This window comes from Telopea speciosissima, chromosome 6 (assembly GCF_018873765.1).
Source record: "Telopea speciosissima isolate NSW1024214 ecotype Mountain lineage chromosome 6, Tspe_v1, whole genome shotgun sequence".
NCBI lineage: Eukaryota > Viridiplantae > Streptophyta > Magnoliopsida > Proteales > Proteaceae > Telopea > Telopea speciosissima.
Window position 1 is genome coordinate 51788217 of NC_057921.1, and position 19930 is coordinate 51808146.

General features: G+C 41.2%; 1 protein-coding gene across 4 annotated transcripts in view; it reads left to right on the forward strand.

Annotated features, from left to right (window-relative positions):
- LOC122664315 (MAP3K epsilon protein kinase 1-like) overlaps positions 1 to 19930 on the forward strand; it is an 89871-nt gene that overhangs the window by 1643 nt on the left and 68298 nt on the right. For 3 of the 4 annotated variants that reach the window (XM_043860084.1, XM_043860085.1, XM_043860086.1), the window contains exons 3-6: positions 2265 to 2285; positions 18554 to 18627; positions 18783 to 18873; positions 19285 to 19368. In XM_043860084.1, the coding sequence (XP_043716019.1) occupies positions 2265 to 2285; positions 18554 to 18627; positions 18783 to 18873; positions 19285 to 19368 (270 nt within the window). The remainder of the gene's footprint in view (positions 1 to 2264; positions 2286 to 18553; positions 18628 to 18782; positions 18874 to 19284; positions 19369 to 19930) is intronic. The other variant, XM_043860087.1, reaches the window with a different exon arrangement.

The following is a 19930-nucleotide window of genomic DNA, read 5'->3' on the forward strand; positions in this document are numbered from 1 at the left end:
CTGTTTTTCTGCAAAAGTTATTGGAGAACTACGAAACTTGGAGAGAAATGGAGCCGTCTGATGACGTTAATCATAAGTGCAAATATTGTATTAAAATGGAACTAGGATGTGTTGATAACGTTATGGAGCAACAAACCTAGTTGAGGAGCTTTAGAAATAGTCCATGTTCTTTCTGTTGGACCGTATAGGCAACCCAAGAGGTGGGGGTGATGAATTGGGAAGTGCGGAATAAAATCCCGAGAAAAAATTCCTTCCGACCTTCAACAATATTGCTATCTCAAATCTACAAAAACTAATGTTAATAAAACACAATGAACTAAACAATGGAGAAGAAGAGACAAAAGAGATAGCACCCACAAGATTTATAGTGGTTTGGCGTAGTCTTTCCACCGTCCTAGATCTACTCCCAAAACTTAACAATCTTTGTTTAAAGGAGGGAGCGACACCTTTACACCAAGATCACGACCGTGATCAACAATCTCCGTTTAAGGAGCGGAGCGGCACCTAAATCTAGTTTACCACCATGAACAAACTATCTCCATTTAAGGGGAGAACGGCACCTTTATACTCTCCTTATAGAGTAGGAGAAACACTCACACAACATTACCTCTTTGATAGCTGAATTGAAATTTAGCACATATGTTTGATCCTCTTCTTCAGATGTTCTTTGCTCAAAGGCTGATTGAATATGCAAGTTGAAGCTCATAACCCTTTGCTCTTTGGCTCATAAGATTTGCAAATTTAAGCACAATCGTGGTTGGATTTTCACGGTTTTAGCCCTACAATTTTTCCTCGTATTTGCCCCAATGTCTATTTTAGAAATCATGGCTAAATCACTATTTATAAGACCCATTCTAACAATAAAAAAAATAGTCATTATCTTCTCTAACGGATCTAAATTTTTCAACATTGGTCGACTGTCATACAGAGCCGGCCGGCCACCTTGGTATAAACTTAGAAGAACACCTCTCTGTCATCCTCCGGATGATGCACCGGTTGACTGACCTTCCATATGTCTAAAGAAGGGTGATCTCAGTAACCAGCAGACTGTGTTCTGGTCGTCCGCCCAATTTTCAACCGGTTGACCCCTAGGTGCAAAAATAACCTTTTCAACTTTTTTCAGCACATCACTTAGACATAATTTCTAGTAGGTCTTATGCCATGCCAAGTGAACTAAATAAGGTCCTTCTGGGTTACTATAGGTCTAAGTCAATGATCATGATGGATATAAACCATTAGGTCCAGTTGACTTAGTCAGTCAACACTAGAGCAACCTATATTTGATATTTCATTTTAAGTTTATAGGTGATTGGGTTTGAGCATAAGCATTTGGATCATTGCATCCTAGAATCATCTAGACACTACAGATGAATTGAAACACAAGACCTAGGATGCATTCAAGCACACTCCAAATTGATTTTCCGTTTCCAGCATGCGTTGCTTGAATCCTCATGGATGGCTTTGACTTGATCCATAGTTATCAAGGCGTCCAGGCTCCTTGGTCGCCTTGGGCGCCATGCCGCCTTGATTTTGGGCCCTCTCCAATGCCATGGTCACCTTGCTGCCTTGATAACTATGACTTGATCTTCCAGCTTTATCTCCACCAATCCATGACAAAAGTCTCTTGAGTAGCTTTAGATATTCCAGTATGATGCTTGGGGTCAAGGATACGCTTCTTAAATGCTTGGAACCTTTATACTCATTGAAGCGCTAGGAAGAGCATTATAGCTTTTTCATCACATAAATAGAATGTAATCACTAAAACATATATCCATTTAAATCAAAGATTGTACATATGGCATGGTTTGCCTCAACATTTTCTTCTATGTATACATTGGAAAAGAAGTGCCACGATGCCAGTATGCAGATTCCTGCGCACGCCTCTCACATCCCACCCGTGGATCCCACACACTATCTCCTCATTAAACCCCTTGCTAGAGGATTTGATTTCCCACCACCCCATTGGTGGGAAATTGCACTTTGGCATCGTAGCGATCCTGCTCTTATATAACATATATTTTTAGTGGTGTACAACATTAAGACAAAGTTTGTGTGATTTAAGGAAAAAATTCTCTTGTTAAATTAGGATGCATATTATATTTGTGACATTATGCACTGAAATTATAGGTAGTTCTGTATTTGTTTCGATAAGAGAAATATGCAAAACCTTACATTTTTTTTTCTTTAGAATTTGAATGTCTTATTGACTGACTGTTTTCCTTTTGCAATGTTCCTTACATTGGTGGATGTGTTCTATGTCACAGCAAGAGATTGATCTACTAAAGGTGCCATTTCCTTTACCATTAGCTTCACAGTCAAACTTTATGCATAGTTGTTGTGAAGAAAAATATGCTCTTCAGGTTGACCAGTAGGAATTGTCCATCATTATCATTTCAATTCATGTGAGACACTTTAAGTAGTAGGATCCAACCCAAGATGGTTAATGGTCTAAAGAAGTCTTCCTAGTGGAATTTGACCGGTCATTTGATTGGGTTGCTTTAGTCATATGATATCCTGTGTGGAGTACCCATTGCATTGTCAATTACATTTAGTGATTATCTGGTATTCAACTGATAGACACTCCCTTGGGCTTATATAGTGATTCACACTAGTTGAGTCAGAATAACATATCTATTGAATAATGGGTAAATTACACCTGAGATTAATATTCATATATTATGTTTGAGATGCCTCAGTTGGAGAGAGGTTAGTCCAAGTTAGCCATTCAAATCACATGACCTTTAAATATTCTCTTAATTCTTACTTTTCGTATTGCAGAATTAACATCTATTTGAGTTCAAACAAGGGTACTTCCTTCCCCATACCCAATCTTCTTTTTGTGAGTGAATTCCTTACCTCCAATAGCCTCCTCCTTCAAAACTGGTTGACTCCGCCCTTCTCTGGTGACCTCTTATGTAAACTCAAACATTTACTCCTTGAAAAATATCACTTGTTTACCTCACCAATTGCATTAGTGTGAGTTTGTGCAGCACTGGTAACTGTAACAAAGATATTGTCTTGACCTTGGGCTTTATTTACAAATCACTATTTTTTCTTTTCACTTCTTTCTCTTTTTACAAAAACTGAAATCAGAAAAAGGCTAAAGGATCTGTATCTGGAGTCTGGACCTTTAACATGTCTGGAAGATGGGGGTCAATAATCGGGACATTAAAGTTTGGAAATAAAGTGATGAATACTGTTCCAGAAGTTTCACTGATCTAATCCATGGTTCCATCAGGTCATTTTCCTACTTACTTTGTCTTGCTTTTTCTGATCTCCGTAGAACTTATAAGTGTTGTTGCCTTCTTCCTAAGAAGTCCTAGATGAACTAATTGCTTTCTCACGAGAGATCTAACTATTTTCTAGATGAATTAATCAAATTATCATGAGGGATTGCTCATATGCCATGAAATGAGAGAGGCTTCTGTCTGTGAAGAAAGACCAAATATTCTGATAATTCGTAATGTAAGAGAACTTTCATTTGATTTCGGATTTATGCATCCTGTAGCATTGAATGATCCCTTTCAGAGAAAAATAGCACTCTGTATACTATCCTGCTGCTGCGTTAGTGAATCATCTTGTCTACTGGCCTGAAATGGCTTTGTCGGCACTGCTACCACAGCAGAATATGTGGATCTGCCCTTTCCTAAATGCTTATAAACCACTCGCAATCCTGCCAGCAGAGTCCTGCTTTTCTGATTTTCTCCACAGCATACCAATAATTTCCCCTTGAGGATTCTGTTTGGCCCACCTGTCTAAAATTTAAATAGTTATAGAGATCTCTCTTATCCTTTACAATGATGCAGAATCTCTTCAACATGTCCTGAGAGAATCAGAGTAGTAGTGAAGATTAGATTCAACTTATGCAACGGTAATCTAGAAGCCAAAAAGCATAAAACAGAGCCTGATGGTTCCGGTAAATGCTGCCTCTTCAGCTGGTGCTGGTCCTTACTAAGTGCTTGTTTGAGAAGTCTTTTGGGTCTTCAGCTTTTGAATACTCAAAAGCCAGCTCTTACGTTGCAAAAAGACGGGACCAATAGGAAGTGTCATGTTAGAATATCACCGCCCCAGCCCAGAAGCCAAGAAGCTTGGGGGGGGGGACTTATGAGGTGGTAGGTGGGATAATTCCAATTTCCAAACCAAAGGCTCTGGTTGGTCCTGCCTTCTCACTTCCCATAACCAAGAAGACCCAGAAGATTTCTTCCCAAACATGCACTTAGCCATCAAATTGGTCTTACCCATAGTCGTAGGAGGAACCTTCCTCTGCTTGAAATGGGGGCATTGTCTGCTCGATTCCAACCAAGGCTTGATGCAGATCAGAGGTACTTTAAGAATTACCAAAGGAGGAACATGGCCCAGGAGTTAACTCAGTAACTTAGCACTTCTGTTCTGAGTTAACTCAGCCATGCGGTTCTTGTTTAGTCAGTTTCTGGTTCAGAATTGAACCAGGAATGGTCCTCCCAATCGTGGGATATTCTTTAGGAGATTTATTGTTTTATTTCTTCTTTATCTTATAACTTATATTAGTTGGAATAGAATTATTTCATATTTGTGGGATTCCATCTCGTCTTTCTTTTGATAGAGTTTCAGTCCACTTTGGACTCCTTTTATTGCTTTACAGTAAAAGGCTTTTCTAGTTTTTTTTTTTTTTTTTTCAAAATTTTTAAAATTTCCTTGCTTAGGTCAGTTATAACTCCAGCTTGTCTACTTGGAGTTTAACTGGTCTTTTATTGTTTCTATAAATAAAGGGGAGTCTAGTACTCCCCCATGATTTTTACCGTTATATGAGCTATTGCTTTGATGAGAGCTTAATGTAGAGCTGGATCACGAAGGACCTAACCCCAGGCAGGATCATCTTGAATAAAGTTTAATGCTGATTTGATCTTCAAAAAAAACTGGCCAACAATTGAAGAACTTGTAGCAGACAGATCACACAATGAAATCGATTGAAATAGAAACAAAGAAGAAAATAGAAAATAGAGAAGAATGATAGGATTGGATCAAGTATCCCACTCTCTCCCAGGTCTCTCACCCACGGCCTCTCACCGTACCTGTCTCTCACAGCCATTAATGGCTTTAACCAAGCTCATTCTTTTTCTCAAGCTCGACTTGGCTGGTTATCAGCCTATTCCTTTATTTATAATTCCAACTGATCTAAGTTCTTCTAGAAATATCTCAAAACGAAAATCCAATTCAAATAAAACTCCTTTTCCTAATCTAGAAAATAACTAAAAAAATAAACTTTTAAAACCCACACAAGGCAGCAAGCCAGCAACCTTCTTGGATTCAAAGTACTCCACACAAGCTGTCACGGGCCCACCAAATCTGGGTAGATAAATAAAGAAAATAATCCTAAATTATCTCTAACTCTAATTACAAATAACTGAATAATATCCTAATTAAAAACCTATCTAAAACAGCTGTAAGAGTCCTCCATGTATTGACAATTGAGTCTTCAATTTGCATTCACTAGCTAGCTGGCTGTGGGGCCATCTTAATCACGAAATCTCCTCCCAATAGAGGTGAATGATATCTCATAATGTGCTGGAAATAACTGTTCGATATAATAGAAAATAGTATAGAAAATATCTCCTTAAATAACTGATCGCTCTCCTCTTTAATTCCAGAAACTAAATCCACTTTAATTCTGGTGGATGATAGGGGGGATGAACCTGGACAGGTTCTTGCTCCATCAAACCAACCAAGAACCAGGCTGTCTCCCACAGCGATTCTGGACTGGTTTTTAGGCCTTGTTCTGGTGGCTACACCTGTGCTGGAACCAATGATATATGTTGAATAATGTAAACCAGAATACCGTGGGGGTATTCTGGTCTTTTGGGTGCTTTAGTATTATGTTTTATAGTTGTTTATGTACTGCCTAGCTGTATCGGCTAGGCAGGGGTATTTTGGTCATGTAATTTCATATTCCAGCATTATAAATAAAGGTGCCTGGGTGATCACAAGAGATCATTCAAGCTTTCTCAGTTCTGTTTTTAGTATTCTAGTTCTGAACATGGTATCAGAGCTAGGGTTTTTAAGACCTGCTCGATTGTTAAAAAAACCCTTTTCCCTTGTTTCCTCTCCTCTCCCCCTTCTCCTCTCCCTTCTCCCTTCTCTTTTCTCTTCCTTTGATCCATTCAACCATTTTTAGGGCAGCACCCATGAGGTGATCCATCTATGGTTCGAGTGCTGCCCTCCATCTCACCTCAATTTTAAAACCTAATTCAGATCGATAGCTGCTGCCAGTATCTCTCTCTGCGATTCAGGATTGCTTCAGTTTTTTTGGAGATCGATCTCATAACAGTTGGGAGATTGATTGGTTTCTTTGGAGCATCAATGCAGGCCTACGACAGCATCTATCCTCTCTGATTTCACATTGATTGAAGACCCCACAGCTGCAGCCTCTTTCCTCTTCTTATCGATCTCAACTGTCAGGGTTTTGCAAAACCCTGACACTTTATTGATTTGGTTCTTCTAGGCTGCTATTTGGGAAGATTTTTTGAGGGATTATTCCCTGGTTATATTGCTGTACTCGACACTGGTTCAGCCTTGAATTCCTGCTGTTTTTTGAAGATCAGAATTCTGTCCAATATCAGATCGACTACTGCAGAATTTTTGGAAATTCAGTTTTTTTCAAAAAACTCGAATTTTACCTTGCTGCATTATGGGTGACTCAGAGGTTACATCAGCTGCTACTGGAGGAGATCAGACCAGGACTGATTTCCGCCTATCTTCTCTGCCATTAAACTAGATGGTACCAATTATCGATTTGGGCCAGATCCTTATCCCTCACTTTGTGGTGGCGGGGGACTCACGGCCACCCTTCGGTATCACCAAACAGCCCCTGAAGAAGGGGCTGCCCGCACCAAATGGGCAGCTAATGATGCGATGGTGATGTCTTTTGTTCTGAATTCTATGACCACTGACATATCTAGTCAGTACCTTCTCCTTGACACTGCGACTCAGATATGGACTGCTGTCAAGGGTACTTATGGTCGTTCAGGGGGTGGTGCTCAGGTTTATGAGATCCGAAAGACTCTTCAAAACACTACCCAGAAAGAGATGACAGTCACCAAGTACTATGCTGCCCTCAAGTGCTTATGGCAGCAACTGGATCACTATGCTCGATTCCTGCCTACTACTACTGCAGATATTACAGCCTACCACACTTATGTGGATCAGTTTCGAGTCTATGACTTCCTGGCTGGACTTAATGATGATTATGACCCTATTCGGGTATAGGTTCTTGGTCGGGTTCCTTTTCCACTTTGGTGGAAACCTTTTCATATGTTCACGTGAAGAGACAAGGAGGGCTCCTATGATGATTACTCCTAAGGTTGTGAGATCAGCTTTACGACTCTGGTTCCATCACTACGACACTGCGATAATGTTGTTGCATGCTTTGCTAGTAAAGAGGCTGTGAAGTGTGATCATTGCCACAAACCATATCACACTAAGGCTTAGTGTTGGAAACTTCATGGGAAGCCTGCTGATTTTGAGAGCAAACGTGGTCGTGCTAAATCTAAAAACAAGGCCAATCACACTGAAAGTGTAGCTTCAGCTCCTACTACTGACATTGGTTTCTCCCAAGAAGAACTTCAAGGTCTCCGGCGTCTGTTGAACACATCTGCTGCCCCCACTACATCTGCTGCCAATTCAGGTTCCTTCTTTGCCCATACAGGTATTTCCTTTGCTAGTCATTGTGCATCAGTGGTCTCCACTCCTTGGATCATAGACTCTGGAGCTACTGATCACATGACAGGTTCCTCCAGTCTTTTTAATACCTACTTCCCTGCTTCTGGTAAAGACAAAGTAAAAATTGCTGATGGGTCCCTCTCCTCCATATCTGGGAAGGGCTCCATTGGTTGTTCTCCTTCATTGACTTTATCTTCTGTGTTACATATTCCTAAGTTTACTACTAACCTTCTCTCCATTAGTAGTATCACTAAATCTTTAAACTGCAAAGTGACATTCTTTCCTACTCATTGTGTTTTTCAGGAACTGGACTCGGGGAAAACGATTGGATCGGGTAAAGTGCATGGCGGATTGTACCTGCTTGATTGAGATCCTGCATCTACACAGGCTTTACCTTCTAGGCTTTGTTCACCAGCATCTTTTTCCTCTGAATTACACTTATGGCACTCTAGACTAGGACATCCACCTTTAGGAACCTTATCTACTTTATTTCCCGCATTAGGCAAAACTTATAATAAAGAAGATTTTTTTTGTGAGCCTTGTGTCTTGGCCAAACAGACATGTTCCAACTATCCTATTTCTAATAAAAGGTCATCTTCTTTATTTCATGTTGTTCATTCTGATGTGTGGGGTCCTAGTAGAAAAGTTGCCCTTTCGGGTCATCGGTGGTATGTCACCTTTATTGATTGCTATTCTAGGTTTACTTGGGTTTATTTGATGCACAACAAAAGTGAGGTTTTCTCATGTTTTCAGCACTTTCACCGGCTGGTTCAAACTCAATTTCACACCACTATTCAAATTTTACGGAGTGATAATGGGCGAGAGTATATGGAAGGTCAGTTCCAAAAATACCTGGCTGCCCATGGGATCCTCCATTAGACCAGCTGTGTTGATACTCCAGCCCAAAATGGTGTGGCTGAGAGGAAGAACCGCCACCTCTTAGAGGTCGCTCGTGCCCTTTTGTTTGCCCGGAATGTCCCCTCAGTTCATTGGGGGGGATGTTGTTCTCACTGCCGCCTATTTAATTAATAGGCTGCCTAGTCGGGTACTTCACTCTAGACCCCCTGTTGAGCTACTACTTGGCTCTTCCTCCTTTATTGTTCCCCCTAAGGTGTTTGGCTACGTGTGCTATGCCCGGGATACCAGGTCCCCGGGCAAGCTTGAACCCCGTAGTCTTCGGTGCATTTTCTTGGGGTACTCTGCTACTCAGAAGGGGTATAAATGCTATCACCCTCCATCCCGCCGGACTTTTGTCAGCATGGATGTTGTGTTTCATGGGATGTTGTGTTTCATGAGCGTCTCTCCTACTATGTGTCCCCACCTCTTCAGGGGGAGAGTGTTAGCGAAGATGTGTTGACTATTGAGCATCCTCCTCCACTCCAGTCTGTCTATAATGAGTCTGTTCAGCCTACTTCTGGTCCTCCCCCCGAGTCAGGGGGAGAAGTTCTTGTTCAGGGGGAGCAGACCCCTCAAGCCCAAACTCTTGTCCAAACTCCTGTCCAGAGGACCATTAGTGAATTTCAGAGGAGGATTGATGCTAGCACTATGAAGACCTATGGAAGGAGACATAATCAGGTTCAATCCACTGTTGCTCCTTTACCCATCCAATTGCCGAACCTGGATCCAGAACCTGCCTCTCCACCTGGTAATGTGCCTTCTCCTGACTTGCCTATTGCCCTTCGCAAAGGTGTCAGGACTTGTACTCAGCATCCTATATCTCATGTTGTCTCTTATGACTCCCTTTCCCCATCATTTCGTGCTTTTGTTACTTCTCTTTCTTCTGTTCGTGTTCCTAATAATTGGCAGGAAGCTTTATCAAATGGAAAGTGGAAGGCAGCCATGATGGAAGAAATGGAAGCCTTGAAAAAAAATAACACATGGGAGCTTGTTGTTCTTCCACCTGGGAAGAAAACTGTTGGATGTAAATGGGTGTTTGTGGTGAAATAGAAGGTGGATGGCACTGTGGATAGATATAAGGCACGGCTCGTTGCCAAGGGTTTTACTCAGACATACGGCATAGACTACCAGGAGACCTTTGCACCTGTTGCAAAGTTGAATACAGTTCGTGTGTTGTTATCTTGTGCGATCAACCTTGGTTGGGAGTTGCAACACTAGATGTTAAAAATGCCTTCCGAATGGAGCACTGGAAGAGGAGGTATACATGGACATTCCACCAGGGTTCTCTTGTGACAGTAATAGAGGAAAAGTGTGCAGGCTGAAGCGTGCACTGTATGGGCTGAAACAGTCACCCCGGGCTTGGTTTGGTCGATTCCACAAGGCCATGATTTCTGTGGGCTATAAGCTGAGTAATGCTGATCACACACTCTTCATCAAGAGGGTTGGTGAAAAACTCACTGTTCTTATAGTCTACGTTGATGATATAGTGGTTCTGGCAATGATGGTGATGAGATCGAGCAGGTTGAAGACCTTCCTTGGCCAGGAATTTGAGATTAAAGATCTAGGCAAATTAAGATACTTTCTTGGGATTGAAGTGGCCAGATCTGCGAAAGGCATATTTCTCTCCCAAAGAAAGTATGTCCCAGACTTGTTGGCTGAAACCGGTTTGCTAGGCTGCCACCCTTCGGACACTCCTATGGATCCTACTGTTCGGCTCAAGGAAAATGGTGGTGAGCCTGTTGATAAAGGCCAGTACCAAAGACTTGTAGGGAAGCTGATTTACCTTTCACATACTCGTCCAGACATTGCTGTTGCTGTAAGTGCAGTGAATCAATTTATGCGTGATCCCTACACGTCTCATATGGAGGCTGTTCTTCGTATTCTACATTATTTGTAGTTAGCTCCGTGAAAGGGCATTCTTTTGACCTCACATGGTCACCTACGGGTAGAGGCATACACCGATGCTGATTGGGTTGGTTCAGCAGATCGAAAGTCCATTTCTGGATATTGTTCTTTTGTAGGTGGAAATCTTGTTACCTGGCGTAGCAAGAAGCAGAATGTAGTTGCTCGTTCTAGTGTCGAAGCTGAATTCAGAGCTATGGCACAAGGAATTTGTGAGTTACTTTGGCTTAAAGGGCTGCTACAAGACTTGGGTCTCCCTATTCGCCTTCCTATGATGTTGTACTGCGATAACAAGGCTGCAATCAGTATAGCACACAACCCGGTGCAGCATGACCGTACCAAACATGTTGGGGTGGATAGGCATTTCATCAAGGAGAAATTAGAAGATGGGCAGATTTGTATTCCCTTTGTGACTTCTTCGGATCAGCTTGCTGATATCTTCACCAAGGGTCTGCCTGGAAAATTATTTCACCCTAATCTAGTCAAGTTGGGCATGATCGACATATTTGCTCCAACTTGAGGGGGAGTGTTGAATAATGTAAACCAGAATACCGTGGGGGTATTCTGATCTTTTGGGTGCTTTAGTATTATGTTTTATAGTTGTTTATGTACTGCCTAGCTGTATCGGCTAGGCAGGGGTATTTTGGTCATGTAATTTCATATTCCAGCATTATAAATAAAGGTGCCTGGGTGATCACAAGAGATCATTCAAGCTTTCTCAGTTCTGTTTTTAGTATTCTAGTTCTGAACAATATACATCAGAGCTACTGCAAGAAGAAGAGAAGAAATTCCAATAAATAAACTCCCACGTCCAGGGGGAAACCCTCTGCAACATTTTTTGTTTGTAAAAAATAATTCTATTCCTCCATTATCCACTAAAGACAACCAGTTTTTTTTTTTTGGTAATCCACTAAAGACAACCAGCTACAAATGATTACTGCAACAGAATGGACTCCCTACAGAATTGGACCTCTGAACAACCCACTTAGTAACTCCCTAAGAATGGAAACAACCCACTTATTAACTTTCTAAGAATAGCAACCTGAAATAAAATAGCAAATAACAGCTGGAAAAATTAAAGGAAATAGAAAAGCTACGCAACATCCTACTCCCCTTGGAATAATACTTTTCCTCAAGGTTCAAACTGTGGAAACCTCTCCTTCAAGCGATGCCATGGCTACCAGGTAGCATCCTCTGGTGGCAAGTTTGACCACTGAATGAGAACTTCTGTTACAGCACGGTTATGTTTCTTCACAACTTGGCGTTCCAATATGGCTATTGGTTCTATTGGCAGCTGACCTTCATCATTCATTTCAGGTATAGTTTGAGGTAACACCTGCTGGTCTAGCTTCTTCTTCAAGCAAGAGACATGGAACACGGTGTGAATCTTGGAAGTGAGGGGCAGTTCCAGCCTGTAGGCCACCGGCCCTATATGTTACAACACCTTATAGTGGACATAAAGTTAAGGTGTTAGCTTTGTGTTCTTTCTCATTGCCCCTGAGGATTGACTGTAAGGCTGTAGGTGGAGGAAGACCATGTCATTCTGAAACTCGCTCTGCTGGTTGGCTTGCTGCTTCATACGATGCTGTGCTCGTTGTAAATTGCTGTCCCTATCTCGCAACTGCTGGTCTACTGTTCCAACGGCTGTACCACCCTCTGTATATAAAATCAACCTTGGAGGTGTCTATCCATAAATGACTTCGTGAGGAGTTGTTCGGGTAGCCGAGTGGAAGGACATGTTGTACCACCATTCGGCCAAAGGTAGCCATCGGGCCCAATTCTTTGGTCGATCACTTGTAGTGCAATGCATATATGTCTCCAAACACTGGTTAACAACCTCCGTTTGCTCATCAGTTTGTGGATGGTAAACCAAGCACATTTACAGTTTTGTCCTTGGAGCCTAAAGAGTTCTTTCCAAAAATGACTCATAAAGATGGGTTCTTGATCACTGACAATGGAAGCCGGCATTCATGTAGCTTGAAGTCTTGAACATGTTGTCTAGGAAAGCTTGTGCTACTGTCACTGCAGTGTCAGAGTGGCCTAAGGTGAATTGAGCATACATGCTGAGACAGTCCACTGCCATGTAAATGGCATTCTTTCCCATAGACACGGGCAGGCCTTCAATGAAATCCATAGAGATGTTAGTCCAGACTCGGGTGGATATTGGGAGAGGTTGGAGCAAACCAAGGGAAGCAACATTCTCACCTTTGTTCATTTGGCATTCCTCACACTCTGCTATGAAGTGGTGATGTCCTTGCACATCCCCTTCCAATATACCGAGCGAGTAAGGTGATATAAGGTTCTGTGATAGCCAGAATGCCCCCCCCCCCCCATTGCTGAGCTGTGCGTTTCTTGCTTGAACAGGTTCATCAAGGTGGATTTGTCACTAATGACCAATCGGTCTTTGTACCACAACTCCCCATCTGCCCATGTGTAACCTGCTGCAGCAGCTGTATGAGTTCCTACAGCTCCTCATTTGTTTCCCATTCCTGCTTGACATTCTTCAACCATTCAGTTTGAGGCACTGTTATGGCCTGTTACTCAGCTGTAACCTCTGGTAGCCAGGATAGAGCATCTGCAAGCTGCAACGTTGTTTCCCACCCCACATTTGTGCAAAATCTTTGGTTGGGCTAGGTTCACTAAACAAGAAGTAAATACCCAATCCACTAGTAGGATCGATAGGTACTGTGGTACAGCAGGTTAGACCCTTAACTAACAGCGGCAAAGGGGGTTATAATATGCCCAACAATTGGGTCAACAGTAGGGGTCGACACTAGTATAAGGCCACAAAGTTTGACACAATCTAAGGGCTGGATTGATACCCACAATAGACTTACCTTCTATGAGGTTGCTGTCATAATTAGAAACTAGCTGTAACCCTTGAACCCCAAGTTAAAATACCTTCAAATTTACACCAAAGTAGGTAATGATAACAATAAGAATCCCCTAAATCTCCCTCACAAACGATGGCCAGAACTTGAGTTACTCCCATCGAGTGGAGGGTCTGTGGTGCTCAATAATAACTTAGAAAATAGCACAACTAATAGATGGATTGGGAGTAATGGCCCAAGAAAAAAATTAGCAACTCCATGGAGAAAATAGGAACTTACAGCCACAGGATTTTCCAGCCAAGGGATTGGCATGAAATCAGCATTGAAAAAAGGTTCAGGACAAGTGTTATGCTCCCAAAATTTGGTCTGAATTGGATAATTAGATCTTGAATTGCAAGTAAATGAATGCTGCTGCAGTAGAACACCACACAAGAGTGCTGCAGGGTTGATTGATCAGCCTTCTAATCGCCAGCTCCTTGGAGAATTGAGGTATCGGCTTTGAGAGGATTAAACAACAACAAAATAAGAGAAAGAAGTTCTCTGTACTCCCTCATAGCAGCACTGGTTGCAGAGATATTAATAGAAACTTGAAAAAGAAAAGTAGAGAAGAAAAGGGGAAGAAGGGGGGATATGACCAAGGCCTCTCACGTATGGCCTTGGTCAGTCTCAGTCTCTCACTGACCAATGGTCTCTCACCATGACTGTCTCTCACAGCAACACAAGCCAAGCTTTTTTCAGTACTCAAAATCGTGGGGGCTGTAGTACAAACTACAAACCCTATTTTTATTAATAGTTTCAAACAAACCCCTCTTGCGTGGAGGACAAGTTTTCCTAGAAGATATCAATCCAATAGAAATAGAAACTAGCCTAGCATATTCCCTAATTTCTAGTTACATCAAAATAGGAATGAGTTCTAGATAAAATCTACCTTGTAGCTACTTACAAAAAAAGAAACGAAAATAAAATAAGATGTACTTGAAGCCTCCCACGCAAGTCACTTAAAGGGGTCCATTAGTGGGCCCAAACCTGGCCCATTAGTTGGGCCTAAGATTCAAACCACACGGGATTTTAATGCTGGCCACGATAGTCCATTGCTGGTCCATATGGGGGCCAAGGATGGGCTGGCTTGATGAAGTTCAGGACTGGCTGTTGTTGCTGGTTCTTCCTCCATCGATGTACATCAATCTCATAGTCATAACCAATGGCTTAGTTAACCAGTACTGCTGGTCAGGATTGCTCACTTGCAGTTCCAAGAAGAATTTGAGACTCTTATGGTCAGTCCGAATTTTAATGTGCTGCTCAATGAGATAAGTCCTCCATTTTTGTATGGCGTGTACAACAACTACCATTTCTTTCTCATATGTTGAAAGCCCCAGGTGCTTTGGTGAGAAGCCTTACTTTTGAATGCAATGGGTCTTCCCTCCTACATCAGCACTGCACTGATCCCCACTTCTGACGTATCACTTTCAATAACAAACTCTTGTGTGAAATCCAGTAAGGCAGGCACCGGGGTTGAGCTCGTAGGTTGCTTAAGATGGTCAAATGGCACTTCCGATTCATTAGTCCAGGTGAAGGCCTCTTCTTAAGCATGTCAGTAAGGGGCATAGCGATCTTGCCGTAGTCCTTTACAAACCGCTGGTAATACCTAACTTGGGCTGCCTAAGAAACCCCTCAAGGCTTTAAGGGTTGAGGCTTTGGCCAAATGAGCATGTTTTTGAATTTTAACGGATCTGTAGCCGCATCTTACTCAGAAATGATGTGTCCGAGGTACTCCAAACTTGTCTGGCCAAAGGAGCACTTTGAGTTCTTAACAAAAAGCTGGTGGTGCTTCAAGAGCTGGAAGGTGACCCAAAGATGCTGCATATGGTCCACCCAATTAATACTGTATACAAGTATATCATCAAAAGCACTAAGATAAACTTGCACAAATGTGGTTTGAATACATCATTCATCAAACTTTGAAAAGTGGAGGGAGCATTTGTCAAGCTAAACAACATGATGAGAAAGTTGCAGTGCCCTTCGTGTGTACGGAAAGCTGTCTTGAAGACATCCGGTGGGTGCACCCTAATCTAGGGATACCCAATCCGGTGGGTGCACCCTAATCTAGGAATATCCAATCCGGTGGGTGCACCCTATCTAGTGATACCCAAAACTTGAGAGGTTGATTGTCTACACTGGAACGCTAAGGGTTGTCCTTCTTCCTCAATAAAAGTACAAGTGAGGAAAAGGGGCTAGTACTATGCATAGAAGAAAAACTCGTCTCGAGTACAGGTTTCAACCAGCCAAAATAGCGAGTTGGGTCAAGATCTCGACAAGTTGGGGTAATTTTTTTTTCCAACTCGATGGCTGGTTTCGATGGGTTTTAGACCTATTTTGGGGCTGAAACTTGGTACTCAGCCTATTTTAGGCCATTTAAACACAATGACACTATCAGATTTTGAAAAAACAAAGTCCAAATGGGAGTTTCACTTTGGACCCTAGGTTGGTAGGTGACGGCGTACTAATAGGCCCTATTCTACACATAATTTAGTAATTAAAAGCAATCAAATCATACAATTAATATAAAACAACTTAAATAAACATTACAAATGTTAAAGTGTACAATACATCAATCTATTTTACATATTACATCTATCATCCCATAAAATGTGACCAAATCACTCATTCAGAATGATTCGGTCCAAATATTCTTCCCATGTCATAATGCTGTTGTAGTGTTGCACATAGTTTGCCATAAGTGTTGTCATCAACATATTCCAAGTTCCCTATCTTAGGGTATAAAAGAGCAGGTGGCCATGAGTCGTGAGATCCATTGCTACTGTCATACTGAGGCATGTATGGGTGTGGCTGGTTTGGGGTTGGGAATTTGTCCACAAAACCTGACCCAATGCTTTGATTGTCGAACTCAAGTGCTGATTGCCCAAACTGACCATAGCCACTATATTTGGAACCGGTTCTCTCCTGACCATAATCATAGTCATGAAGGATTGCCGTGCTCCGACGACTGTGATGCCGACGTCAGATGCCTGTGAAAGTGGATGGCGGCCATGAATCAAGGGAGAATCCCTTTTAGGGTTATGAAACCAGATTGCCCCCTCTTGCGACGGTTCAAGTAGAGGGTCGGCAGCCTCAAGATCTCCATCCACCTCAATCCTAGTGTTAGTTGCCGGTAAACCCAAGCGGCAACCAGGCATGGGCTAAGGATTCTCTTAGGCTTCAAAGGTTCAAAATTGCAGGTGGAAACCTCCAAATTGCGGTTAACCATACTGGCCATATGCTCCATATGCTCCACAACTTCCGGCGAACGACCTCCAATGTCTAGCGATTAAAACCCTTGGTCTTAGATGCCGGTATAACTGATCGGCTATTGTGAATCAGGGAAAGAAACCTTTTAGGGTTTTCAAAAATAGAACTAGCTGCCTCTAGTAACGGCCGGACCAGCGATAAATGGTGCTAAAAACATAACGCCTCTCCCGGAGATGATTTCGATGAACTTTGGGTTGGTGAGAGGAACATTAGCTGCATAAGCCATGTCATCGAGGGTAAGAGCTGGGTACCTAAAACCTTGGCTTATGTCATGGTTTGTGACCTGACCTGATTCCAAATCAATTGTCAGCAAGTGGGGTTGGCCGTTCAAGAATGTAATCACAAAGGCTTTTCTTGGGGGAAGAGGGTTGCCTTTCTTCCAATTGAGGATGATAGACTTCTCTGGTTCATTGAGTGAGACAAAGTGAATTCCTGGGAGGGGGTGGTAATGATCGCACGAGGAAGAGGATGGTGTGGGATGGGGCTTCACGGCGGTGATGGTGGTAATGGTGGGTGGCAGTGGCAGTGGTGGTGGTGGTGGCTACGACAATGGTGGGTGGTGGTGGTGTAAAAGAAGAAGAAGAAGAAGAAGAAGAAGAGGAAGAAGAGGGCATTAGTGTCATTTTAACCCATCAAGGGTATATTGATCATAACATGACTTAAAAATTCCTACCGTTAGCAACTAATGTGTACAGTTAAAGGAGTGGGTGTTTTGTTACCTTTTTTGAACCTCTGGGGAGTTATGTGAAATTTTCCAAACCTTACAGGTGAAAGTGTAATTAGGTCAAACCTCAGGGGAGGTACGTGAAATTTTCCCAAAATATTTTCGTTCAGAGTGATTATTGAAGGAGTTATATTTTAGTCAAACCTTATTTGGTGTGCGTGATGCTGTTTAAAATCGCTCTGAATGAAAATATTTTTTTTAAATATCAAAACAAATGAATATTTTGCCGCACTTTTGTTTTTTAGCATTGTTTTACCATTTTAAGATTAAATCTAACCCCAAAATTTAAAAGTTGAAAATTGCACCTACTGTCGAAAATCCAGTTTTAATTTTTGAACTGGGGGGGTTTGACTTTTTATCCTTTTGGAATTTGATTTTTTAACTATTTTTATTAGATTCAAATAGGGGGTATTTTCTTAAACATTTACTTGAATGATATTTGGCATAAATAAGTGTCTGTTCAGGTTTAACTTGCGAAATATGGATTGTTTCGGTTGAAACAGGTCGAGATGAGTCGAAACCAGGGATTTTTTGGTGTCGTTGGCCATCTTGACCTGGTTGCTGGCAAAACCGAGATGTTTTTCCGTGTGCCCAACCCTCTCCCATTTTACATATTACTTATTTATAGTATTTTATGCTTCAATACTGTAATTTTCATATATCCTAAGCATTTCGATATGTTTCTTGACCATTTTCATACGTATCTTTACTCTTTAGTGTAACTTTCGTCTCTCCAATACAATACGATACATCTCTTAAAATCATTCTTCCAAATTCCAATACGATACCTGATACCGATACTTTAAACCTTGATTAGATTAACTTAAACTTTTGATATTCTGTTCCATTACTTAAGTTAATCCTTCTACCAGCTTTTTAGCACAATCAGAATCTCTGATTGAAATCTAGATTATTCTCTGTCTGCGATTCTGGACTGTTGCTGGTTTTCTAAATTTAGTGTGGAGTGGATTTGAACGACATTAAGGCTTCCTTAAATTAGGGGAATTTTGATAAAATGACATTAACCATTAGACTGGACTAACACTGTTGATGTTTGAGGCAGCCCCAACATAATATATGAAACTATATGAACCTAGCTGTTGATACCCTAAATGTGAGGAACCTCAGGTGTAATTTACCCCTTAATTAATGTTTTATGGATTCTAACCATTATTTATTTAATTTTTTACTTTGGCAGAATTTGAACCATAAAAATATTGTGAAGTATCTTGGGTCTTCAAAGACAAAAACACACTTGCATATAATTCTTGAGTAAGTACTCTTCATTTTACTTCACCATCCTCCAGTAGTTTGGTTAGACTGAATGAGTTGGGTTTAATTTTGAAAGAAATGCACTTCCAAACTTATATGTGAAAATTTTGCATTGCAAATTTGAACATAGTGAAATGTTGAATTGTTTCATGTAGGTATGTGGAAAATGGCTCTCTTGCAAACATTATCAAACCAAACAAATTTGGACCCTTTCCAGAGTCACTAGTTGCCGTTTACATTGCTCAGGTTTGTGTATAAGCATGCATTTCAATTTGGGGCTGCCAGACCTATGCGGAGATTGGGGTACCCCTAACATGCTGCATGTCACACATTCAAGGGATCAGGACCTAAACATGCATTTAAAAAATCTGTACGATTGGATGATTTTTATCCATCTGATCTTTAGTGTTTCTCTTAAAACTTTTGGAAACAATATTTTAATGTTCTTTGGCTATCCAAATGAATGTTAAAACACTGTAATCTTCTGTTCATGCCTAATGTTGTTTATCCAATCTCTTAGATGGAATTCACCTAATAATGAGTCTTGAATAGTCTTGATCCTCTCATAATTTAACATGTGGCAAGGGGCTGAGAGATGGCTTTATGCATTTTCTGGTTTCACTTTGATTTCCTCAATGTTCATATTTTGAACTGCAGGTTTTGGAAGGCTTAGTTTATCTACATGAGCAAGGTGTAATTCATCGGGATATCAAGGGTGCAAATATACTAACAACCAAAGAGGTAAAGTATTTTTCTTTTCTTTATTTATTTATTTTTTTTGGGGGGGGGGGGGTGGGCTAATTTTTCAACCCCCCAGCAAGACATCTTCTCCTGATTGTTGATATTGAATTTTTCTCCATGTACACTGGGTCTCTATCACTATATGCATCATTGCATCTTTATTTCTTCTTCTTTTACTGATGTTATGCTTCTAAGTATTTGCCTTAACAAAATATTAATTATGCTTTTGCTTTTTGTAATTTTAAACATTGTATATGCATAATTTACTGGAAAGAACTTGATGTTGAACATTGATTTTATTTGTTTCTTTTCCGTAGCTTTCCTCTTGTGCTGCTTTTGGTTGAATAGAAAAGGAGGGGAGGGGAAGGGAAAGGAAAATGAGGAAAAGTGGAAAGAAAGAAAAGAAAGGATATGGGGAGAGTGTTTGGTTTCATGGAAAATAACTTTCCATAACTTTCATTTGATTTTGAGAGGAAAATAAAAGTGGACGTGTAATCGATCTCATACTAGGGTCAGTGTTACCCCTGATGCGAGACATCCAACATGCAATCGATCTTGTACC